The sequence below is a fragment of the Corapipo altera genome, unplaced genomic scaffold, assembly GCF_003945725.1.
Source record: "Corapipo altera isolate COAL_440 unplaced genomic scaffold, ASM394572v1 104, whole genome shotgun sequence".
NCBI lineage: Eukaryota > Metazoa > Chordata > Aves > Passeriformes > Pipridae > Corapipo > Corapipo altera.
In genome coordinates, this window is record NW_020884920.1 from 3,964,573 (window position 1) to 3,990,442 (window position 25,870).

Below are 25,870 nucleotides of genomic sequence, written 5' to 3' on the forward strand. Positions count from 1 at the left end.
GGGTCTGGCAGCCTGCAACTCTGTGGGTCATCTGGTCCAACCTCCCTGCTCAAGCAGGGTCATCCCAGAGCACATTGCACAGGATTGCATCCAGACGGTTCTGGAATATCTCCAGTGAGGCCACAACAAGGCAACTGCCCACAGAGAGCTCCCTGGAAGAGGCTGTGCCAGGAGCAGAGTCACAGAATTATGTTAAGGGGTTGGAATGGACCTTAGAGATTGTCAAATCCCAGCCCCCTGCCATGGACATCTCCTGCCTTATCCGGCTTTGAACACTCAGGGATGGGGCATCCACGACCTCCCTGGGCAACCTGTTCCAGTGCCTCACCACCATCGTAGTGAAGAATTCCTTCTGTATATCTAACCTATATTTCCCCGTTCAGTTTGAACCCATTACTGCTTGTTCTATGACTACAGTTCCCCTCTCCAGCTTCCCTGTGGCCTTCTCAGACACTGCAGAGTGCTATAAGGTCTCCCACCGTTCTCTTCTCCACGCTGGACCTGCCCAACTTTTTTTTTCCCCAAAGCCCGGAGTCCCCGCACGCTCATCCGCTGAGCCCCGGGGACATCCCGTGGCGCGAAGCGGAACTGCAGCGGCACCGGCGGGCGGGGACCGAGGGGGGTGTGACCCCTGTGGCCACCGCGACAGGGCGGTGGTAGTCGCGGGCGACTCGGGGACGGCGGGGACGCGCCCGAGCCGGGGCCCCCCCGGGTGGGCTCCGGGTCACCCATCCAGGCTCGGACCGCGGCGGGCCCTGCTTAGCTTCGCAACGCGGACCACGGCGCCGCCGGGCGCGCGCAGGCGCGGCGGGCGTACGGCGGCCGGGAGGGCGCAGGCGCGGGGCCCGCTCCGCCGCCCGCCGCGTAAACAAGGGCCCGGCGGGGATGCGGCGGGGCCGGGGCGGCCGCGGGTGAGCGGCGCAGCCTTCCCGGAGGGCTCTCCTCGTCCTTTCCCCCCCCGCCGGACGGGGGCGGCGAGGGCCGTCCCGCCATGAACTTGGCCGGGCAGAGCGGCGACGCCGGCAGCGGCCATCTGCTGTTCGCCAACTTCAACCAGGACAACACGTAAGGGGCGGCGTGAGGGGGGCTCGGGCTGGGGAGGGGGAGTGTGAGGGGGGCCCTGGGGAGGCCTGGCCCCCGGCGGGGGGGGGGCGTGGTGGGGTCTCCCCGGGGCCGCCCCTTCCTCTGTGCCGCCGGGGCCGCCCCTTCCCGGGGGTCCGGGCCCGCAGCGGGGCCGGGGTCCCCCACGGGGAGGGCGGTGGGAGCGGCCCCCCTGTGCCCCGAGGGGTGCGGGGACGGGCCGCTCCCCGCAGCAGCAGCAGCAGCGGGCACTGGGGTGGCTGCAGCGTGTTGTTGCCTCCTCCCTGCCCCCGTTCGCTGCCCATGGGGAGCTGCTCCTGCTCCTACTTGGGAGGCATCGCCCGCTGTCCCGTTGGAAAAGTGTGGGAAGGAGGGCTCCTGCTGCTCCTTGGTGATGTGGCTTCGTGCCAGGCCCTCCTAACATCTGGACAGGTCGTCCAGGAGGTGTAAAGACTTCATCATCCTCTTCTTTTTATCCAGCTGCGTTATTTTCACCTGCTGTGTTGAAGCAGCGTGCCTGAGGCTTGAAGGTGTTTTTATGAGCTTTATGCTGCTTTTGGTTTTGATTTTGAAAAAAGAGGCCTTCCTCTGGTCCTTGAGATTTATTTAGGCTTCAGATGGTTCGAGCTGCACGTCTTGCAAATTACTTAATCGTTTGCAGCATGTTTAGATTAATTAGTGTGTATTAGTTTTTATGTGGGGTATTAAAAAGCAGTATCTTTAATTTAAGAACCCCCTATTAGTTGGGATTGGAGCACTAAAGATCATTTGAAGAAGGATTTGACTGTCTGAAATACTTGAGAGATGAAACTGGGGGGTAATAACCCAAAGAACTTGGACACGAGAAAGGAGGAGTTTTGATTTAGGAAGTGAGTAAGAGGAAATGATCTCAGGTTGGCATCACAGAGCGTGACCCACGTGTGTGGTGGAGGGTTTTTTCTTTTAACAACTCGTTCTCTTCATAAGCAAAAATGCCTCGTCCTCACGAGGGAGATCTGTGACTGTCCCCAGCATGTCCTGTAGCATGTGGGAATTGTGAAGGTGAGAAGGTTATTTCTGGTGACTGCCAGGATTTAGGAGGGTCACATCACAGCAGGAATTGTAGGTTTTGTAGGTTTTGTTGGGGGTGAGGAGTTGAGCCAGTGGAGCTGGGTAGACTTGAGACGAGAGGCTTTAGCAGTAAATAAGTTATGGTAAATGATGGAGGGGGGAAGCTGTAGCCTTCTGTGTGTTTGTAAGTAAATCATTATCCGTGTATTGATTCGAGCCAAAGACTTTTGCAACCACTTTTCACATTTTTTCACTGAGCACCATACATATGTCCTTGTGCATATAAAACCTGCCCAGGTTTTGCTCAGATACCAGTCATTTTTTACCTATTACTGGAAAAAAGAAACAAGTCATCATTTGCCACCTTCTACTTAAAGATTGCTGAGTTGTGACCAAAAAACCCATTTACTTTGGACGAGAGCTGCAGGCTTGACTTGAGAACAAACCAACACAGAAGTAAAAAGAAACAGATGCAACAAACTTACCTAAGTTTTTTTTGGCTGGTACACCGTTACATCTTTCTTCAAGGAAGAGTAAAGCTGATTCCTTTTTAACTTTGAGTTTATGGGGAGAAAAAAGGGACAACTGGCTAATGATTTCTTTCCTCAACTGTATGTGCTACTGGACTACTTTTCCCATTTCATCTTCTTAAATTTCTATGCTATAGCTGATTTTTTTTTTTTATTCAGCATTCTAATGTCCATTGTGCGAATAAATTACTTTTTTTAAAAAATATTATTTATATATAAATCACCTTGAGGTTACCTGATGAGAATTTTGGTGCTGCATCTTTTGTGTGACCCAGACCTGGCCCATAGATCTCTGCAATTCCAAGTCTTGGGCTACTGGATCTTTTGTGTCATTTTTTAATACTTATACATTTCAGATATTTGTTACAGAAACTACAGAAGTATGAAAAGGCTCCTGTTAATTTTTTTTGTCTCAAAATTCTGGGAATAATTTAAAAGGCCACTTACTTTGAGACAGATGAAGTGGTTGATGATGTGGAATAATCTCTTACTAATAGTGTCTCAAAGAAATCTCTCCAAGAAAAGTAGTAAGTATAAAAGAAGTTTTGCAGATGTCTTTGTGAGCAGCCTCTCAGGGAAACACTTGTCTGATGTGGTAAGTGGCCCAAATAACCAAGTTGCATTCAAGTTCCTAAACTGAGTAAAATTTAGTGGTTGGGTGCATTCTTTAAACTGAAGTTTATTTGATTTTTTTTTTCTTCTTTTTTCCTGCTCACGATCTCTCCTGGTTTCATGTTTGAATAGAGAAACAAGAAGCCAGCTCTCTGGGTTTGTAGTATCCTGTTCTGTATATCTAGGAGATGACAGTTCACCAGGTGAGAAGAGCTGAAAAGAACTTCTTAGGAGTGACTTACACTTTGCCATGCCAGGCCTCAGAAAGCTCACCTATTTCAACTTTTACAGGTAACTGGAGCCCTTCTCCAGACAGGCAAGGTAAACAAATGCATATTCTTTCAGGCAGTATATGAAAGACAAGCTTTGTTTATGTCTGCACAGTCAGTAGAGCTACATCATGCTTAAAGGTGCTTCAGTAATTAGAAAAATTGCTGACAGACAGAACTGGAAAATAAATGACATGGGCATGTTGTTATTGCATTTAAAGCTTTTACCTTCACCTTAACAAGGTGCCAGTTCCACTCAGGCTTAAATGTGTCTTGCTTACCTACCCAGCAGAGCCAGTGGCCTGGTGTTAGGAAAAGATGGTGCTGGTAAAAATAAGGATCAAGCCAACTTTTCCTTGGTTTTGTGAAGAGTTGGTGATTGGTTACTCTCTCCTGTAGGAAGATGAGCTTCATGGTGACTCTTAATCTTGGGAAATGGGGTTGCTGGTGGTCAGAAGAATGTTGCCACCATGAAAGCTGCTGTTGCTTTTTTCCAGTCGTTGCAGTCCCTGGTGACTGAAGCAGATCTCCTCTACCCTGCTCTTAGTTGCTTGTTTTTCCCAGGCTTAACTTTTTTGAAATGCTCGTTCACAGATGCTGTAAGTAGTGACATTGTCTCCTGGAACAGTATCTACGTTATTGCAAGTGTTGTCTTGCCTGTTTATGCCACATCGCCCTAAGCTTTATTTACATGACAGTTTTGAATTATTGGCTGGGACTGGAACTCTGCCTGAAAACACTCCACCTATAATGCAGCAGAAGCGGTTGGTTTGTGGCTTCTCTTTGATATAATGTTTTCATTAAGTAAAAACACAGAGAGGGGTATTTTCAGAAGATGTTGATGTGCTTGTTTTGGACCTGGCCCTTTTCCCCAGTGAATCAATCATTGCACAACTCAGCATGACTGGCATTCCCTGATTGAGAGGCACAAGCTCCAGCTTCCAGATCAAAGTGGAGTAACCCATCAGAATTTGGGTGTCCCAGCCAAACCATGCAGTGGAAGCTTGTGGGTGATCTCTGTGCTGGGTAGGTTTTAGCAGTTGGAAATCTTTAACAATGGATACTTGGGAAGAAAAACCTGAGTGCTCTTTGTATTACTCCTGGGAGAACTACTAAAACTGAGCACAGATACATTTATGAAAAATTAAACACCTCACAAACTCACAGAAGCTTTAAAACTCATAAAGGAAATGCTAATGGTTAGAAGTTTGTAACTTTTTAAACTAAGGATAACTTCAAGATCTCGCCTTGCAGGTATCTATATAAGAGGTAGAACTTTCAGTCTTTAAATTGTTACACAGATATTGCCAGAGAAGTACCTTTGGAAGTACAGTGGTTCAGTTTACAGATTCAGTTTACAAACACACACACCCACTCCCCCCAAAAAACACCAACCAGCAACAACCCCAAAAAACCTGCTTGTGAAATAATGCAAGTGGACGGACTGTAGAGAAGTTTTAGTCACCTTTTTTTAAAATAAGTAATTGTGTGACAGCATTTGGAAACAAAGTAGTCACTGCAGTTTTGAAAACAGAGTCCTGATGAAAGGCGAAAGGAAACCTTGTTTGGACTTCTAAGGAAAACACTGGCGTGTGCCTTAATTTCCAAGGACTTCTTAGGCCCTGCCTTTATTTGTGTGTGGAGTTGCAAGTGACAGGTATCAGTCCAAATATTAATTCTGCTCTTTATTTCCCAAATAAATGAATTTCATTCTACATTTTGGGCAAATGCTTATAGCTCAAAATATGTCCAGCACGCTTCGTGCACCAGAAGCTGTATTCAAATTCCCTTGCCCTGTGGTGTTTGGATCTCTGTAGTAAACTGCTTGTGGTGGGAGGAATAAGGGTTAGGTGCTGAGAATTCACTCCTCTGCCTTTGTCTCTCCTAGGTTCAGGTGTCCTTCACCCGTGATCCTTGAGGACAGGAGAGCTCTGTATTCCAAGGAGGCTTTAAAGCTAAACACACACCCCAAAAAAAAAAAGGAAGGCGAGAGCGGTCACGTAGCTCCCACGCTCAGGCAGGATAGCTGAGAGAGACAACCGTATGTTGTGTTCCTTGCTGTGGTTGCAGTGGGCACAGCAGCTCAGGGGGGGCTGGCCAGAGGAGCTGTTCCTCAGCTCCTGACCATTTGGATGGGGATTTGGCCCAAGAGCAGAGATATTTACTTGGATTGTGGACTTTCTGTTGTCCCAGCCTAACGCTGCGTGTTCAGGGATGAGCAGGCATGGTCTGCTTTTGCTGTAGCAGATTTTAAGTTTGTGGGCTTTCTTTTAATATAAAAATAATGGGAAAATCTGTGGATTGTCAGGTTGCTGACAAAAACATTGAATGTGTGAATTTCTGTATCTCACTTTTGTCCAAAATAATATTGTCTTAATTTAATATTAAGACACATCCATAAGACGCTACAGCTTTGGTTTCAGCAGGCATTTGGGAGGGGTGGAACAAAGCAAAGTACATTTCCTTAGTAATTCCTTAGCAATTCTTATGCCATTTCATTGATTTTTCTTTTATTACATTCCCCTTCTTCATCATAAGCCTTTGTTCACGAAATGTTTTGTCTGTGGAAATTTACATTGGTTTTGGAATGAGGTGGAACATTAGTATAATGAGACTGTATCATAATGTAAGTAGGTTTAATTAAACAGTTATTTAAAGCAGTAATGACTTTTGGAGTCATGTTTATGCTGCAGCTGCAATTGATTTTAATCTTTGAGAGAGCTGCCCTTAGTAGGATCTTCCTGATTAATGGAGAATATTTCTGATTAATAGTTAAGGTCCTCTGCGATATGGAAAGGGAAAAACTGGTTTTCTTCCTTCTGCATGTTTATTAAAGAAGCAAAAGAAAACCTGTAGCGTTCTAATCCATCTGAAACAACTTGCTTCTAAAGAGTCAGAGAGATGGAAGCAGCTGATATCCCACTTTAGGTGAGTGCACTTAGAGTGGATGTCAGCATCTTCAAATGAGTGTGTGAAATATCTCACAGTGCTGTTCTCTTGTGAGGCTATTTTTAATTATTTATGACAGTCACTCTTGAAAATACTATCAAGATTTATGTAGTCTTGGATCAGACTGCAGTATTATCTCTGGAAAAAGTGGGTAAACACAGTTCCATAAATCATGGCTGTATTGATAATTTTGTACTGAAGAGACAACCTTAATGATGAAATAGCTCAAAGTCTGCAGTCTAAGGTGTGTAATAGAGGCTACACATAATAGAGCTAAAAAACCCCACATGTGCAGCATAATATTAGAAGAAAAAAAGGCGATTTTGGGAAATATTTATTTTCAATTTCAGGCTCATCAGCTTTTGAAAATCGGTGATAATAAAGCATAACACCCACATTGTAAAAGGAGCTTCTGATAACTACAGCAGCTTCTTGCTGGCCACTGTCTGTCTGAGCAAGAGCTGAATGGCTTATTGATCATATTTCTTCCCCATATGGTTGCACATTTTTTGGGAGGTGAGGTAATTCTGGCTGGATGCTTGTTTTGTGGATTTGGCCATTTAGATGGTTATTGGGTGTCTTAAGGGCTTAAGTGTAATATCAGTGTGGGGGAAGATGGGGGATTTAAACCATTATGATTATGCTGGTATAACTCAGCCTAGTGGGTTCTTATTACACAGAAAAAGCCTTTTTCCAGTAGTTTCATAAGAAGTAATTTGAGAGTACATTAAAAAAACCACCCCAACGAAACAAACCCTTCAAAAGCAGGAATGCTGTTCTAGAAGAAAAAGGGGTTATTTTGCAGTTATGCTTGGATTCTGAAATGGGTTTAATTACGCTGTCTTGAACTGCTCTGTGTAAACAAATGATTTGTGGCTTCATCACCTTGATCCTGATAGAAGTAACAAAAAGCAGTTGCCGTGGATGGAAAGGTCTGTCCTGTGCTTCTTCATTTTGGCTTCTACTGATGATGATTTTTATCATGTATACAACTCATTTTTGCCATTGTGGCTCATTTAAATGTGGTATAGGTAGTTGTAGGACTAGAAAAATGGGCTTCCTCACTGATTTCAGTGATACTGTCAGCAAAACAGTGATTCAGCAATATTCTATATTTAAAGCTGTAAGTACAATACAGGAATACAGTTCTGCCTGGTAATACACTCACAAATAGCTGCTGTGTGGAATTCTCTGGGAAGAAATCATCCTGTGTCTTTTGTGGATCGTTTATATTGCAAGGAGTCTTGTGACTCCATTTATTTTTAACTCAGTGGAGTGCTTGTTTACCTTTGCGAAGTGACAGTTTTAATGTCATTCTTTGTTAAACTTTCTTCTGAGGGAAGCCATAAATGATCTAAGAGAAGCTGATTCATTGCTTTGTTTTACCAAATTAAGAGTTTCACTTTTTTTTCACAGAATGTGGGTTTTTCATTGAGTTGTACAAAAGCAGTTGAGCAAAACCAATTCACTGTTTCTGGCCTCTAATCAGATAGAGTCTGCTGAACATACTGACTTCATCTGAAGTGAGATTAAATTCAGTATTTCTGAGGTGACTTAGAGGAGCAGCAACAAAATTTTGTTTTATGGTTGCTCTCTATCTCTAAGCCTAATACGCTTTTTTAATATCTTGGTTATTGAATCTGGGGACTTCTGCCTGTCTGCATGGTGCATATTTTAATTTGAAAGCTTAAACCTTCTCAAATATAATTTCTTAACCAGATTGTGCCAGTTGTATTTTTCTTCTAGAAGAGAAGGTCATACCATCGTACAGAATTCGATTTTATAGCTTGAGATCTTAATTTCAGAGGGTAAGCCACTGGAGGAACAATTTCTAATCTTCTGGGTATGTTAAAGTTTAAAAAGGGCTCACTTTGGAGCCACGAGTGGAAAATACAGGAAGAACATGAAATCTAGGAATCTGCATTGTATTCCAAAGGCAGAATTAATTGTTGGTGCATCTGAATTGTTGAGAATCATCTTGCTGAGTCCAGAAGGGCGTTATTGGCAGGCTGACTGGCAGGGTTGGCTCTGAGCCTTGTATTGAATGACTTGCCACAGTTTGGCATATTGAAATGTGTTTTATCGCAATTTAATTAGTTTTTTTCTCCTCGTGTCCTGGCAGCAAGAAATATATGAACTATAAGCATACTAATGCACTTCTGTACAGCTGTATTGGCTGTTAATTTTCTTAATCTGTGGCATAAAATCGTCCTCCACATGGGGAGGGGAAACAAGAATGAGCCATTGTCTGCTGCCTTGGTGTGTAAAGACCTGCAAGAGAAGCTAAAGGTTTTTCTGGCTTAAAATTTAAGACCTGTCTTTTGACTCTAACTGGAAAAGCAATTAACTGCTCTGTGAGCTAAGTGTGAAAATTGAGTAATGGAGGAAAGAAGGGTTTGTAGGCAGTTTTTTAGTGTTCTGCTATTGTTAAAATCTGTTTAACATCAGTGACTAGAATTTTTAAGAGGGCGCCTCTGATCAAAGATTCGGTGTGAGTATTTGTAAGACTGAGACCGAACAATGGAGGTGCTAGAACATCATCACATAAAGCCAGAGAAAATTAGAGCTGGCAGTCTTTAATTACTTTTTTTTTTTTTAATATAAAAACTCTTTTGGGATGGTCAGGGACAGTTACACTGTAAAGAACAAAAAATCCCCAGACAGCCCAGTTTGAAAGGTCTTGGAGGTCACCTCTAATGATGAGGCAATGATGTAATTGGTTTGCATTACATTATTCAAGTCATCATCTTTCCTCCACACGAAGGCTTTTAGGCTGTGTGGAGAAACCAGTGGTGAGAATTGGGCAGTTGGCTCACATGGGGCTGTGACCTCTCATTTCATTAAATGTGCAGCAGAATTCCACACCTGAATTCTGTAGTTCTGAATTTCTGTAATTCTGAAGCCGTTTGGCCTTTTCAGAGTTGAGGAAGCTGTCTGTGTCTGTCGTGGCTTCTTTGGAAAAGCTTTTTATCATTTTTCTTACTGAGCTAACCCAGCTGGAGGTTAGAACAGGGTGAGAATCTGTCCAAGGGTAATCACAGCTGATGTAGTTTGTGTTCCTGACTGGCTTGTTTCTTTTGCAGATCCCTTGCAGTTGGCAGTAAATCAGGCTACAAATTCTTCTCTCTTTCTTCTGTGGACAAATTAGAGCAGATCTATGAATGCAGTGAGTATCTCCTTTTTTTCTTCTTTTTTTTAATGCCCTCAGTTGGCTTAATGTGGGAAGAGTAAGACATGTTTCATTTTTCCACAGATTGTTTAGAATTGATGTAAGAGGAACCTTAAGTGTAACTATCACACAAATACAAAACGATTGCTGGGCAGGGTAGAACTGTATATTGGTGTTCTGTATTTAAATGTAGCTGGGACGTGGTGAAATTTGGTAGTGGCTGTGAGAACTCTGCTTTTCTAATCTTATGTCCAGGTTGTGTAGCAGCTGGGCATAAAAATAATAATTTACTCCTGTGAGAGAGTGTGTCTTTGGGGTCTTTATCCTGGCTGTTGGGGCAGGCAAGCACTAATATACCTTTGTCAAATAAGAAAACCTTAATTATATATTTTATTTTTTTTTATCCTAATGTTTGCTGTTAGAAAAGTACTTTTTAACATGATAGCTGCAGGTTTGCTCATACAGAAGGGTGAATAATTCAGTTTCCTGAAACTTCTCAGTACTGGTCACAATTGAGTAGGATATGAGATGACATGGGTGGAGGCCTGGGAGAGAAGTGGTATCCTCTGTTCTGCCAGCAGGTCACAGACTTCCCTTTTTTGGGGTGCTAATAAGTAAACTATGAATGCTATGTGTGAATATCCTCGCTTTCTTGTAAACTCCATGTGAGCAGGTGCTACCAATAACTATGATGTCAGCATTTATAGTGAGATCTCATGACAGAGTTGTCCTCAGACTCCATTCCCAAAGTGACCTGACCCTGTGGCATCTGAAGTTTGGAAATGGTGTGTGACTCAGGTCACCTATTACTGCAGTGACAGCCTGGTTCTGTACACAGTCAATGGAGAGAAGTAATTGTGAGGTTCAAATTAGGCACCTGTGGTCAGGTTAAGTTGTGCTGCAGCTACATCTTCCTATTTGAGTCATGGTCTGGTTTTACTGGTTAATGAGTGGCTTGAATTCCATTTTCTGCTGTTGAGTTTAGGTACCTGACCTCTGTAGTATGTCAGGCACTTACAGTATCTGGCCTGATACCACCCCAGGAGACTCAGTGAGGATGACTCCTGTTACACAAGACACTGAATAAATACACTGAGAGGTCAACTGCACTTTGCAGGACTGCATCTTCTAGGTAGTCCTTGAAAGAAAAAGTACAGATTGGGTAAAGTGCCTTGTTCAAAATCTTGCAATAAATTGATAAAGCAGCTGGAATTGGAATTTAGACCTGCTGATTCCAGTCCTCGGACTGTTCTGAGATGCCTGTGTTGATTTAACCTCTTTTATATTGTAAGTTTTCTGAGTGTTAAGTCCATAAAAAGAGAGCACAGAGTGTAAGGTAACATTTAGTAGAATCATGGAATGGTTTGGGTTGGAAGGGACATTAAAAGTCATCCAGTCCCATCCCCTGCCATGGACACCTTCCACTATCCCAGGTTACTCCAAGCCCCGTCCAGTCTGACCTTGAATACTTCCAGGAATGGGGCAGCCACAGCTTCTCTGGGCAACCTGTGCCAGGGCCTTACCACCCTCACAGGGAAGGATTTCTTCCTTATATCTAAGCTAAATTTCCCCTCTTTCAATTTGAACCCATTATTCCTTGTCTATCACAGGAAATGTGATACAGAAAATGTAATGTTTTGGCCTCTGTAAGCCAGCCAACCTTTGCTCAAAGCACATCTAAATATTTGGAGATCTTAATTTTTTATATGAGTTAAATAATTTTCAGACTTGGATTTGCAACCCATGCCTGTTAAAACTTGATATGGGGGTGGAGGGCTTCCTGTGTACTGGGTACCTCCTTTCCGAAAGGAAAGGTATCTTGAGGCCTCCCAGACACGTGCCTCCTGCTTCCCAGTTTAGTTTAAGTGGCTCTAAAGACTTTGAGTTGTTTTGAGTGAGCACTGTTAAGGACTCCCCCCCTCTCTGAAAGATTGATCTGCCAGCTCTTGTGTAGGTGTTTAAACTAAACTACAGAATATGCCCCAGCTGTCTCGTGTTTGAGAGAACCACTGAAAATATGGAAGATTTGGCTGCTCCCATCACTGACTTCTCCTGTGACTGTACAGATCTCCTGCCTCCCTGCTCAGTTGATCCCCCTGTAAAAACAAGCATTAGATTGAAGGGTGATTTAAGGCTTAATGAATCCTTCTAACATGCTTCATGTTCTTGGATTAAAAATGGAATAAAGGCACAGCTGATCATAATCTAGCTGGCTCTAACCAGCTCTTGTCTGCGATGCTACATGCTTGTGTTTATGAAACTAATCTTGTTATGTATTTGCTTGTTCTCCCCTCACTGCTGGTACTTAATTTGTTTTGCAGTTCTTTTTGTTCTTGCAGTGTTTTGAATCTGAGTTTCTGGCAATGCTTAGTTGTGTAGTGTAAAGGAGATAATACTAATAGAAAAAAACCAAACCTGTGAGTAACAGCATTGCTATAGGGCTTTAGTGCTGCTAAACATATGATTAATTCAGGTCAGCTGAACATAGGATGGGCAGTATAGCCTGGTACTCACTGTACGGTGCTGTTGGGAAGCATAAATTACTTGGCAGCTGTGAAGAGATTTTATCTCTTCTTCCTGTTAGAGGAAGACAAAGGACCAGAGGTGCATCCTGTATTTTTAAAGTGAATGTAATTAAAAGCCCATCACAAAGCCTTTCTCTAAAAGTAACTGTCTGTATTATAGTCTTTTATGGTGAGACTGAAGGATTATCAATACCTTTGAAGCATTTTGCTCGTTGAAAATTTTTTCTTCTGCCTGACTGCTTAGTTCTTGATAGTGCTCTTCCCTGTGTGCCTTCCCTGCTGCCCACTCTTCCCATCAGTGCAGCACAGGACAGCACATTTTCCAGCTAAATCTCTGATGCTGTTCCTCTTCTAAAATACCAGTTCTCATGGCTGGGAGAGTGACAAATCCTGGAAGCTGTGTCTGAACACAGTTGTCCCTGAATGGGGAAAGAAGCTGTGCTTGTCTGGGAGCAGGGAGCAGTCAGGCTGTGGTTTTGGGGTCTCTGTGTGCTGGTGATCTGACTCTTGTAAAAGGATGGCATCATTTTGAAGGGCTCCAGGCTCAGATGGAAAGCTGATATAACCCATCCCCTAAAATATTTGAGAGCCTTTTATGTAACTAGTCTGATTCAAGGAGTACAGACCTCCGCATTTCAAAGTCTCTGCATGCATTTATTGAAGCAGATTTTTGTGTTTCTTTTCATGTGTTTTGTGTGGTATCAAGAAAATGGAGAACAATTCCTTGAAAACAAAGTCATTACTAAAATGCATTATCCCTATTGCATGAGAAAATTGAATTTTCAAAGCCTCTGTGAGCTGTTTTGTCTTCTCTGGAAAAGTACCATATTAAATACAAGATGTAGATAAAAGTCAATTATGTTGCATAGAGTACTGAAAATACGTAGTATAAACCTGCTCCTTTTCCATAAGGAGGCTGTTTCTCTCAAAAGAATGTAGAACATTAAATATTTTGTGTTCTTTTTCTTGAAATAACTGCCCAGAAAAAGCACTTTGAAAGCAGACATACCACACAGTGATGGCAGCATCGTATGCTGAGAATGCTTAACAGAACTTTTTTCATGGAATTCCTGTCACTGGTTATGAGAACAGTGCAAGTTAATTATTTAATGTATCTCTTGGGCAAAACAGAAGCCTTCGGAAACAAACTCTTTCATTTGTTTTTCTTACTTTTGGTTTTTGTTTACTGGCAGTTTTATGGTTTGGAATGTGTTAACCATTGAGCTAATCCAGAGACTGACTCCTGAAAAATTTGTTTTGATGGATCAAGGCCAAAGACTCATCACTTGTCTTGATTCGATTCTGTGATGAAAGGGCAGGTGTAGCTGGTGGCTCTGAAAGAGCTGCAGAGCGTGGTAAAACTCTCTCCAGCTTTTCCCTGCTGCCAAAACTGTGTCCACTGTGTACCTGGAGCTTTTGGATTGGAGCTTCGGGGAATGGGAGAGGGAAGCACAGATGCCAAAGTAACTGGTGTGGTGGGACCTGGACTCCTGCCAGGTCACTCCAGTGCTGTGCTGTAAACAAATGCCCTGAAAGTGCTTCATTGCCAGAGATCCTGGACTCTGCTCCCTCCTGCTGTCTTCCCCACATTTGGAATAGGAGCTTGTATTCCTCCTTTGCCTCCAGTGCTTCCACAGTAGAACTCTTGGCAAATCCGACACTGTTTTATGGCTCTGCATAAATGCTGGGCTTCAGTGATTCCTGCACAAACTGCTTTTGGGGACTGTCAGGTAAAAGGTGGTATGTGTGAAAATACTAATTGGTGGCTGCTGCAGTGTTGTAGTGAATTAGTTTACAGCTTCTTTGAGTACAATAACCTTTCCTTCTTCGTGGAGAGGTGTGTGGAAATGCCACAGTTTTTGGTTGTTGAAAACCCTTCATGCATAGTATAGGTTTAAAAACAAAACAAAAAACACACCACAAAAAAAAAAAAGGCCCAAAAATTACTTTCCTAGATTTCTACAGAGATAAAAGAAGATTGTAAAATTCTATCATTTGACAGTTTGCCGTTTTTTGTATCTTTGGGATTTTCTTCTGTTGGATTCTGGGCATGGGGGAGTAGATGCTCTGTTCTGAACTGTAAGCTTGTGTGACACCTTGGGCTGGGGGGAAGAAATCTTTGTAAATCAGCACTCACTGTGTACATTTTCTGCTTTAAAAACCTGCCCTGTGTCCCACCTTGACTCTGAGCTGTTGTGGCAGAATGTTTGTGCTGTTAGACCGTATCTTTACACAGACTGAATCTATGATTCTATGATTTTCTTAGACAGTATTTCCTGTTGATGTGCATCATTCTTCCTCCCTGAAATCTCCCTCTGTGTTTTTCCCTCGTTCCTGTGATTCCTCAGCTGACACAGAAGATGTGTGCATTGTGGAGAGGCTCTTCTCCAGTAGCCTGGTGGCCATAGTCAGCCTTAAAGCTCCACGCAAGCTGAAAGTTTGTCACTTTAAGAAGGGGACAGAGATTTGCAACTACAGTTACTCCAACACCATCTTGGCTGTCAAACTCAACAGACAGGTGAGTAGTAATTTTTGCCTGGCTGAAAACGTGGGAAAGAGGTTGTGGATCTTATTCTGGCACTTCCTCTGCTGATTGATGTCTCTTCCTTTGGTGACACAATTGCCATTTGAAATGTACTTATCCTTTTCCAACTCTTGCTTCTATGTGGCATCTCAGTACTTGTATTTAATTAAGTATTTTTGGTTCTTTGTTTATGTATTTACTCAGGGAAATGTCCTGAGTAAGCTGGGCATTCTTTGAGTGGGAGGTTGGACTAGAGACCTCCTAAGGTCTCTCCCAGTGTGGATCATCCTGTGATCTTTAATATGAGACTGACAATTTCTGTTCAGGCCTGAATATTGTTATCTACTAACTTCTTATGTTTTTGAATAGTGTTTGCTAAATTGTTTTCAAAAAAATAAAATTTTAAATGTGTCACTGAACTGATGAAATTGTTAAGTAAAGTACCTGGAAGTGTAGTTTGCTGTATTACTAAACCATCAGTAGGCTCTGCAGCAAATACAGGCTTCTCTGTCTTCAGCCAGCTCATTCAAAGTAGAGAGTATGGCATCTGAAGCAAAATAATTTTCTTAATGTCTGGCCTTGCCCCCAAAAACTGAGTGTGGGAGGATGGGATTCCTGTTTAAAATCACAAGTGGCTAATTCGATTTCTGAGGTAGTGTTAAGTAACATCTTGTTAGTCACCCAGATGATGTCAGCATTTTGTCCTTTTTCCCTTCTCTAGAGGCTGATAGTATGTCTGGAAGAGTCTCTTTATATACACAACATACGAGACATGAAGGTATTACATACAATCAGGGAGACACCTCCCAATCCTGCAGGTATGTTGGTAGAATCCAGCATAAATTAAAAGTGCTGTCAGTGTATGATGTTCCCCACAGGGAACTGTATTGTTGTTAATTCCACTTTCAAACAAAAGTAACAATTAAACACATGAGTGTTGTCTTAAAGCCTACACGTTTGATCCAGGAGAGGTTTTTGAGAAAAAGTAGCAGACTCTGCCTTAAACTGCATCTTCCCAGCATTTTGGTCTCCTGGAGTGGATGTGTTGAAATGTTAAAAAGAAATAGCAGGGATAAAAACTGGATTTTGACAGCACTTGGTGTAGTTAAAGCCCTTGTCAGGTTAATGCTTTAGGAATCATGGCAGACATGGGAAATTCTACTGTTTAATCAGTTATTTTAGCTCTATTGGTATTCTTCCCTTTCTATTTTATATTAAATTTTAACTTATGCTAAATAGTTGAATATGTTGCAGATTGACTCTGACATTACTGGTCCTTGTTCTGTTTCTGTTGATAATTTGAGTTATCTTTGTGACACTCAAATGCAGAATCACAAAGTTTTGCTGCTTAAATCTTGGAATTTGCCTCTTTCTAATTCTGTTTTCTTCATCCCTTTTAGGGTTGTGTGCTTTATCAATAAACAATGATAATTGCTACCTGGCCTACCCAGGAAGTGCAACTATTGGAGAAGTACAAGTCTTTGACACCATCAATCTGGTAAGGATCTTTGAATGCTGTTTCCATTTCTAAAGATTCAGGTTTTGGAAATTACTTAATTTGCTCAGAGGGGAATTACTGGATACTCAGGTTTCTGTGCATCAGGGTGCAGTCTCTCTTACAGCCAGGCTTCTCAGAATGTCAGCAAAGAAAATACAGGTGCTAGTATTAGATTTAATGAGTAGAATTGGGCAAATGGGTGGAATAAAATAAAGTAATTTCTATTTGAATTGTCTTCCTGCTGCTTATACTCTCTATACACGTGCTTCAGTGATAGTTTTATGTACTTAGCAGTTACTGAAACAAATATTGGAGCTGTTGTCTATAAACTAAGACCCATATTTGCCTTGAATGTGCTTAAATATGCAGTCTTAAACTGCACATGTGTAGCTTTTTAACGTGTACTGTGCTAAGGTTCTATTTTATTGATTCACTGCAGAGAGCTGCTAATATGATCCCAGCTCATGATAGTCCCTTGGCTGCTTTGGCATTTGATGCAAGTGGTACTAAACTTGCCACTGCCTCAGAAAAGGTAAGAGGGCTTTTGATTGACTTCCCAACAGTGATAAAAATCAAATCTGTCACTAAGTATTTTAAGAAAGTTTAAATGTGCACAGTTCCATGTGCAAGTGCCAAAAAAGAAGGGTTAGTTACAATGGAAAAATCTAAGTTAAGGACTGTTAATGATATTTGACACAATTTCCGTGCTGTGAAATATTGGATAATAAGGTTATTTAAATTAAACATTTTAATCTGGCTGTAATTAGGGCAATCCTCGAAGTCTTTCTGCCTTTAATGCAGGAGACTTATTAGAAATTAGCTGTCTTGTTTTGATGCTGTCTCCCTAATGAAAACAAGGCAGTTAAAGTCAGAATAGAGAGAAGTGCCTTGCTAGTCTTTGACATGTGATGACAAATCGTTCATGTAATATGTATAAATTAGAGAGTCTGAAGCCTCTGCTCTTTGAGTAATAAGCTTAGACTATAAAGGTGTAGTTGATTGCATCTGATAAAGGCATAGAGGCATCCAAGTGACTGCATTCTGGTACTTGTCTAGTGTGGTCATTTTCATGATCAAATATGATAAGAAGGGCTGGTTTTGATGCACAGCTTGTTCTCTACATTAGTAGCTCCCACCTCTTGTTTCAGTACTCTTCAAACACATCCTACAAACAAGCTCCATAAATATTTCATGCAGTATCTGGGGTGCATCACAGCAATAAGTTAACAGCAAAGTGGTTTGCTGCTTCCAGTTGTACTCTGCTCACCAGAGCTAATACACAATGAATCAACTTGAAATGAAAAATGATTTATTTATTTTTTCTTTACAGGGGACAGTAATAAGAGTGTTTTCCATTCCAGAGGGACAGAAACTCTTTGAATTCCGAAGGGGAGTGAAGAGGTAAAGTTCAACTGGGCTAATTACCTGAAGCTCATTCCTTATGGTTGAGTTCCAGTATGTTCTGCAATTGAGCTGGCATCCTGATTTTTTTTGCCTCTTTTCATCTTCATTCATCCTTGCATCTGTGCTTATAACAGTTTCAGCTTGAATGTCTTCCAATTTCATTCCTTTGGACTTGACTATTCTGCAAATCAATCCTGTCAGAACTGTACTCCCTCTTGCCTTTTAAAAATTTATTGGTGAGGGAACTTGTTTAAAGTGGGTCACCTTTTGTAGGATATATTGTATTCTTGTGGCAATTGGAGGCAGTACATCTAATATTCTTGCTCTCTGTCTAAGTCCTTCTAGTGCTGTGGTCATTAATAGCCATGGTGAAATGGTACTGTGGTTTGTGGTAGTAGTAACTCTGTAGTTCTACTGTACTTTATACAGGGGTGAGACTGAGTTCAGATTGATGCATAGCAGATATGGAGATCAATTCATAACAGAGTTGAACATCATTAATTAATCTTGTGCTTGAATAGCTTCAAGAAGTCAGAGAATTCACAATGCTTGCTGTGGAAGTTTTGGGGTTTTTTCATATTTGAAAAATAGTGGCGACTGAGAAATGTGCTTAATTAAACCAAATATTTTGGCTTCATTGTTTTTCTTCTCTTTGTTGTTTTTTTTTTTTTCCCAGGTGTGTGAGCATCTGTTCGTTGGCCTTCAGCATGGATGGCATGTTTCTGTCTGCATCCAGTAACACAGAGACAGTGCATATCTTCAAACTTGAGACTGTGAAAGAAAAGTAGGTTTCAGATGTGCCTTAGATTTCTGAAGGAAAAGGGTTTAAAATTGATTATTCTCAACAGGATGAGCTCTCCAAAGTCTGGACAGATTCTTTTGAACACTTCTGTAAAGTAAAGGGCATAAGAAGTCACTTATGAATCAGCAACTGCAGCTGAGCTGTGTACTGTTCTCCCACAGAGTAGAAAAGGTGTTTCTGCCAAAGAGAACTTGGCCACCCTTGACAGGAATATGGAGCAGTTTTGACATTTTCGGTTACATTTGTTTCACCTCCTCTGACATCCATATGAGAAGAACTATCTCATCATTGCCTTCCAGCTGCATATAGGGCTTTAAAAAGCACCAAGTTGTAAAATGTTCCTATTTATGATTCGAGAGGACAGTCTTACTGCATTTCTGTGGAAGTCGTTGGAAACAATGATATGCTTAGTGATAAACAGATTAATAAAATCTTGAAGCGTAGCACTTTCAGTGGATTCTGCTCTTGTATAATGAACGTTATGAAATGCAGTCTTCTATGCAGAAGTATCAGTTTACAGTCAAACATGCTTAAATAACAGGCTGAGGGTATTGTAGGACACATTGTGCCCCGTAGCATCAATTGTGTTATAGTTCTCAAGGGTGTCAGTTATTTCTGAAGAGAAACAAATAGCTGCTTGATATCCTTTAAAAATAAAATGTTTGAAAGTGTTCATGCACTTTTCTCTCTAAGGTGAAGGCAAAGTCAGTCACTTTTTTCTTCTGACTTGTAGACCTCAGGAAGAGCCTACGACCTGGACAGGTTACTTTGGAAAAGTGCTGATGGCCTCAACAAGCTACCTGCCCTCTCAAGTAACAGAGATGTTCAACCAGGGTAGAGCCTTTGCTACGGTCCGTCTGCCCTTCTGTGGGCACAAAAACATCTGTGCACTTGCCACGTGAGTACTTCAAAGGAACCTGCACTCCCCACCCTGCTGGCTTGCTGGGTTTGGGCTCTGGAGAGGCTGACACTGTAAAACATAACCCCATCTGCAGCAGAGCAGTGGATCACCCGTAGTCATTGCAAAGCCTCTTCTAGTGTAAGAGCAACGTGTCAGAGCTAACACCTCGCAGCCCTGTGAGGGGAGGAGGAAAAGGCAAAATGTTTGGATGGGAATAGCCCAATTTCCAAGTGTTGTTTAAAGATGTCTTTTAATTTTGAAAGAAGAATGTTGAGAACAGACCCATGGGCTTTTATGGCATTTGCTTCCGTTAGTGCTATGGGGAGTGATACTGTGTGTTGTTAGCAAATTGCAGAATTAGGCAATCCAGCCTAACCATTAAAGAAGCCTTTGAAAACAAGTTCATATAATTCTTGTCTCTAAAACAGCATAGCATTCATTAAAGTTAATTTTTAGGACTAAATCTAATCTTTTATGCTGCCTTCCTCAAAGGCAGGTCCCATTTGGCACAGCTACCAAAGCAATAAGCGGAGCAGCAGTAAACTTATTTTGTGGGGGTTTTATAGTTTTTATGCTAAATTGACTTCATGTCTGTGCTCTCACTCCTCTGATCTCAAAGCACCCTTTAAGCAATAATTAAGCTTTGCAAGGTTTCTGAAATAAGTAAATCCTTCCCGTTAGAATACTTGTCTTTGGAGTTGCACAAAGCTTTATAACAGGATGGTAACTTCTGAATCTGTTTTAATGAGTTCTATATAATTGCTTGATTACTGTGCTGTTCTGTTAGCCCCAAAATGTGGTTGTGCCATAATTTTTTAATACACAGTTCTTTCCTGCTCTAACTGCTAGCAGCATTCCCTGTCTAAGAGCAGGAGTGTGGAAAATAATGCCTTAAAAGCCATAGAATCAATTTAGGTTGGAAGAAACCTCTAAGATGGAGTCCAACCATTAAATCATGGGAAGGGAGGAGAGTGTGCTTTCTTCTGTTCTTAGTAATAATCTGTTATTTAATAATCTGTTATTTATCTGTTCTTATTAATCTCTCCCCTAAACCTGTCTAGAATCCAGAAGATCCCTCGTTTGCTGGTGGGAGCTGCCGATGGGTATCTCTACATGTACAACCTGGACCCCCAAGAAGGAGGCGAGTGCACACTAATGAAGCAGCACAAGTAAGTCCATGTTAGCTGAGGATCGTTGTATTTTATTTCTTCTCAAAATCCAGTTCATTCTTAGACTTTTCCAGAACAGAACTAAGTTTAACTTAGAACAGCTCATTTCTTTAAACTAATCTTCCACCAGGCCTCTGACATGAATGAGTAACTTCAGAATCCCCCTGAGCCTTCCTTTCAAGTATCCACTACACTAAGCTCCACTTTACCATCAGAAACTTAACACTGTCTGAGTGCAGGGAGGGATCAATCGCTGTTTGCTCTGTGATCCTCTTTCCTCTTGGCAGTTTGAGTTGAGTTACTTAAACAAGAACTTGAAACGACTGACACCATCCTCTTCATCAATAAATGAAGTGGTTACAAACATGAGAAAGAGATGTTACTCTGACTTCACAGTGGGGAATCTGACTTATGAAATTATCCATATTCTTTCTCTGCTGGTGTCCTTACTAAAATTCCTTGCATATAGCTCATGTTCTGTAGAACACTGTGACAAATGCACTGTGTTTTTTCAATAAGGAAAAGCTAGGGTAATATAATCAAATTACTTGATCAATCATAGAATTAAAGACAGTAACTCATTATGATAATTGAGGTTTGCAGCTTTGGTCAGTCTGTAACAATGGCCAAAAATCATACATTTATCTGAACACTTTAAGACATGACCTCTGGTTTCACTTACAGTTGAAGTAAGGGGAAGCCTTTATCAAGTTCTTAATCTCTGAAATGTTCTAATACTTTTTCTAGAGGGTTTTGTAATATCTGTGTATAAAGCAACCACTTCTGTGGTGGGCAGAGCTCAAGACAATCTATACTGTTGCTGATTGGAACGTGGGGTTTTTTTAATCACACACTCTTGTTCTGAATCTTTTTCTTTCCTGGTATAAGCTACTAGGATTTAGATCCTGATGCTGTGTCAGAGGCAAGCAGGATGATGACGAGTCTTTAGGGTTAAATACAAAGTGTTGTCAGGTGCCTTCTTGCCAGGCCTCTGGAATGGAGGGACCAAGTTCCTCCTGTTGCATTTCTGTATACATTATTCCTGTACATCTGATGAGACATTTTCCCATAGCTGGCAGCTGAAGCTGCATTGTGCCCAGGTGGGTCAGCTCTCCAGATAACACCTCTCTGTGCTTGGCAGGCTCGATGGCAGCATGGAGCCAGCCAACGAAATCCTCGAGTCTGCATCCCACGACCGGCCGCTGGTAGCGCAGACGTACAGTGCCGCTGTGACTAAAGGTACATATGTGCCTTCCTCACCCACAAGGCATGGTAAGGAGAAGGCTGGGAATGGGGCAGAGAGCACCTCTGCGTGTCGCTTCGTTCTAGATGGCTGCGTGAGCTGGTCCACGGCAGCACGGAGCTTTGCGTGACTGCGTGTGCGCTGTGGAGCATTGGTGAGCAGTAGGAGAAGAACCCTCGTGGTGTGCAGTAGCCTTCTGTAGATGGATCGCTTGTCTTTGCTACTTTCTGGGTAGAATTTCTTCTCGAGTTGTGGTTGATTACCGTAGTGATAGTTTTAGTACTTGCCAGATGGTTCTTGAGATGCCCTAACCGGTTATTCTATACAGTTCTGCACCCAGACCTTGTGCAAAGCATCTGAATTATAGCCCCCCTCCCTTTTTTTTTTTTTTTTAGCAAGGTTGATAAATGCTGCAATTGTTCCTTTATGGGAACAGTGACCTTTTAGCCTGATTTGCTGCTCTGTTAAATTGAGAGGATGAGAACTTGTTTAATGCTACAGCTCTCCAAGTCAGCGGAGCTTTTGCTGGCTCTGGCACTCAGGTTAGAGCCTCACTGCAGAGGAAGGACAGTCAGCACATATTGCATCTGTACTGCACCTGCAGCTGTAATGCGTCTGTGGAGACTAAAAAACATCAGCCTGCCCAAAGCATCACTATTGCACACACACAGAGGAGCTTAATTCTGATCATGAATTTTTCTTGGCTTGGAGAAACACAGTCACGAAACAGAGTCATGATAAAAGCAAACATAGGGTGGCAGTGAAACTATTTCAAGTAATGCCTAGTACTTCAGCTCTACTCATTCACTCTGGATCCAAGCCTTAGTTTGCTGCTGATTCCCCAACTCCTTGTTCCTTTCTCTCCAGCCTATACAGATGACCTGGGTGCTGTGGGTGGAGCTTGCCTGGAAGATGAAACCAGCTCACTTAGATTGGATGAAGACAGTGAGCATCCCCCCATGATCCTTCGGACAGACTAAACTTGGACCTGTGAACTCACTCCTGAAGCAGAGAACACTGGCTTGATGTTTCTTGAGGAACCTCGTGTTATGCTGCTATGAACTTTGACATGAGTTGGGAGAGAGGATGACAGACTCTTACAGTTTTAAGTCGTAGCTGTAGTTCTAATTCTATACAATTGGAAAAATATATGGTTTTCAATTCAGTGGCTTTTAATCTTGCTTATCTATTTTAGCTGTGTCTACTTTTTTTTTTTTTGTTGCCAAAACCTGCTGTTTGTGCAGCCCTCAGAGCCTACTAGCTTTGCATGCGTTCATGTGCCAAGCAAGCATAGGAGGGGGAGAGAGAGAGAGAAGCCACTTTATAACAAACTCAAGTTTGTATTTTTTTTATATATGTACATAATATTTAGCCTATATAAAGAAGGAGTAGAGAAGTGGTTCTGGAAGCTGAGACTAGTTCTGCACTGACAAAGGTCCAAATGGTTCCTGTGCATGGGCTTGCAGGCATACCTAGTGACTGACATGCAACCTTTCAAATGCAATGGCCTGTTTTTTTGGGTTCTCCCTTCCCTTTCCTGGACCATTTTGTTAATTAAAATTCCTTCTGAATGTTGTGTATTTGTGGGACTGTTCTGTTTGTTGGGATGGAAAACTGGAAGTGTTTCCCTGCGTAAGGATATAGAATATGGAAAGTGCCTTTACAGGGAAGGAATTGCTGCAGGAAGAAAGCTAAAATGAGGGAAGAATTGTTAGAGAATCTTGTTTGTGCACCTTTAGTGCTTGGGTGTCTGTAGTAGTGACTGATAAGCTTGTGGGTTTTTTAGAGAAGAATTGGAATGCACTTTCTTTCTCTCCTGTAGATTGTCCTATTTTCTTGGCAGAGTAGCAATAACCTTTTTTTATACTTTTTTACATTATCCAAAGCAAGTATTCTGTCAGGCTGGAGGGAAGTCCCTGTAGAGTTTGGCAGCCCCACTCTATAAACAGCCTTAAGGTTTTCTGCTGGAAGGCATAGCTCTCAATTCCTGCTTCTCCCCAGTCTGGGGCTTAGTGCACTGCTCTAACAGTGAAGGTTCATGATTTTTTTCAGGATACTGATGTAAATATAAATGATTTTGAAATATTAATTTTCTTCTGGATTATCTTCTGCTGGATAACAATACTTTTCCTTCTGTTTTTTTTTTTTTTCCCATTTTCCCCTCTCATCAGAGTACCTATTGTGATACACTCAAGGACTGGTTGTCTCTTTGGCAATTTGGGAATAAATCCATAACTGCCCTGACTCTGGCTAGAGCTTTCCAAGGCTGAGCAGTGCTGCAAACTATTTTTAGGGTTGTAATGTGCCTTCTCTTAAGTCTTGGATAACAGTTAGTGAGCAAGTGATTAGCAAAGTACTTGGTGAGTGTTACTTTCCTTTGCCCAAATGAGCCTCCCTTGCCTTTTGTGTAGCAATGTAGGTTGCTTCTTTTCCCTCTACTGACTGCTTACAAAGAAGTAAAAGTAAAAGCAGACAAGGAAATTGCAGATCTTGAAAGGAGGACAGAGGCTGAGTGCTCCAGCTACAGTGAGCTCCCTCCCACCAACAGGCAGTGATGTGCTTTTAGGACTTGGTACTACTGAGTCTCCTCTTGAGCAGTAGCAGGCAGTTTTGTCCCCAAAGCCTGTGTGGGCAGGTGGGCTTCCCCTGCCTCTAAAGTACAGAAGAAGGTGGTAGCCCCTGCCAGGAGACCTCTCTGTCAGTGAGGCTGCTGTAGCCCCTGCCAGGAGACCTCTCTGTCAGTGAGGCTGCTGTCAGTCCACGTAAGTTGGTTGGAGTGGCTTGTGGTGTCCCCTCCAGAACCCAGCACATTGACAGGAAACCCCTGAGTCATGCTGAAATCTTGCTTAGTCTCTCGACTTTAAGATCTGACTGATAACTCAATTCCATGGTCTGGAATTATTTATTTTCTTTCTTTTTTACTGCAAGTGCTCTCAGCTTTGCTGTGGAGCTCTGAGCTGCAGAGTAAAATACAAATCTCAAAGGTGAGCTCAGTGAGCTGTGGCAAACTGAACCACCCAGGAGCTGTCAGATGTCTGCTCATTCCAGACTAAAGCTGGTAACATTCCTGATAACATCCTTGGAGGCTTGGCCTAGACTCCACAAGCACAGTTAGCAGTAAACATGCACCAGCAACACAGGTCTGCTAAGCACACAAGTTTTACAACTCTGGAGCGTAATAAAGGCCATGTTACATAGTCAGATACACCCCTAAGTGTAATTACTAACTTCATTGCTAAAAATGGGTAAAATTTTACCCCCATCTTACCTTTCACACCTTATTTTCCACCGGTGCGTTTGAGATCCCATGTTCACTGTGTTTGTGTCTTCTGTATGTTCCTGCTCCTGAGCCACACTGTGGAATTGCTGTGCCCTGCTCGGTTCACTCCTAAGTAGAAGCTGGAAGCCAGTAAAAGTATCTTTTTGTTGTTGTAACTGGGAAAACCTTTAGAGAGCAGAAGCATTAATATTCTGGGGTTAGTGACCAGCACAGAGCTAGTAGGGTGGAACAGGTGGTTTCTGGTCCCCACTGGCTGTGTTTTTGAGAGTGGTGGCAGTAGTTTGTCTTGAGTTCATTGAGTTCATTGCATGAGGATATAAACTTTTTCTCAGATAAAATATGACTAATATAACTTCTCTGTGATGGCCTTAGGCCCTCAGAAACCACCCTGTTGTGGTGTGCTACCAAAGTTAAAAGCCTTTCAGGTTGGGGGTTCATCCCAGTGACACAAAGATGTATTTTTATTTTTTTTTCTTTAAGCATACCAGAAATGCTGTTTGCAGCTGCATCCTCACCTGAGTATGGAGCATGTGATTGCACTGTTGTTCTCTGTGGATCAGGAGGTGTCTAAACATTTCTGTTCTGGTGATCTGACAGCCCAGGGTAAGCCAATGAGGCTCTAGACCCGTGCTGTGACCATAGGCTTCTAGTTTAGGATATGGGAACTATGGCCCCTCTCGGGTTAGACTGACCTTCCTTGGAAGGACAGTGTTTGATCTGTATAGCCTGTCTTGAATCTCTTGATTCAAGCTGCACTTCTTGATAGCTTTTAACTCAGTAGAGGGTTGGGGCAGAGATAACTGGAACAACCAAAGCTGGGGAGGGGGGAACACTGAAAAACTTGCAATCCTAAACTCAGGTCTTA

The 25,870-nt window shown here is 42.3% G+C and overlaps 1 protein-coding gene across 9 annotated transcripts; it reads left to right on the forward strand.

Moving 5' to 3' along the window:
• The first annotated feature begins 845 nt into the window (after positions 1-845).
• WIPI2 (WD repeat domain, phosphoinositide interacting 2) lies at positions 846-23,305 on the forward strand. 9 transcript variants are annotated; one of them, XM_027656751.1, is made up of 14 exons: positions 981-1,065; positions 3,405-3,563; positions 5,430-5,582; positions 9,574-9,656; positions 14,451-14,702; positions 15,430-15,526; positions 16,109-16,206; positions 16,646-16,738; positions 17,537-17,607; positions 18,287-18,394; positions 19,146-19,310; positions 20,375-20,482; positions 21,624-21,754; positions 22,593-23,305. In XM_027656751.1, the coding sequence occupies exons 4-14, from the start codon at positions 9,648-9,650 to the stop codon at positions 22,703-22,705; spliced, it is 1,245 nt and encodes a 414-aa protein (XP_027512552.1). In that variant the 5' UTR covers positions 981-1,065; positions 3,405-3,563; positions 5,430-5,582; positions 9,574-9,647; the 3' UTR covers positions 22,706-23,305. The 9 variants fall into 9 exon arrangements, with proteins under 9 accessions (XP_027512547.1, XP_027512548.1, XP_027512554.1 ...); XM_027656753.1 differs by lacking the exon at positions 3,405-3,563 and having other exon boundaries at positions 962-1,065; XM_027656750.1 differs by lacking the exons at positions 981-1,065; positions 3,405-3,563 and adding an exon at positions 3,574-3,593.
• The last annotated feature ends 2,565 nt before the right edge of the window (positions 23,306-25,870 follow it).

Bases quoted from the DNA above. Each gene is read 5' to 3' on its own strand.
- WIPI2 (XM_027656746.1), top strand. From the start codon at position 992: ATGAACTTGGCCGGGCAGAGCGGCGACGCCGGCAGCGGCCATCTGCTG. The intron at 15,527-16,108 runs GTATGTTGGTAG...CATCCCTTTTAG, and splicing joins GACACCTCCCAATCCTGCAG to GGTTGTGTGCTTTATCAATA. The intron at 16,207-16,645 runs GTAAGGATCTTT...GATTCACTGCAG, and splicing joins TCTTTGACACCATCAATCTG to AGAGCTGCTAATATGATCCC.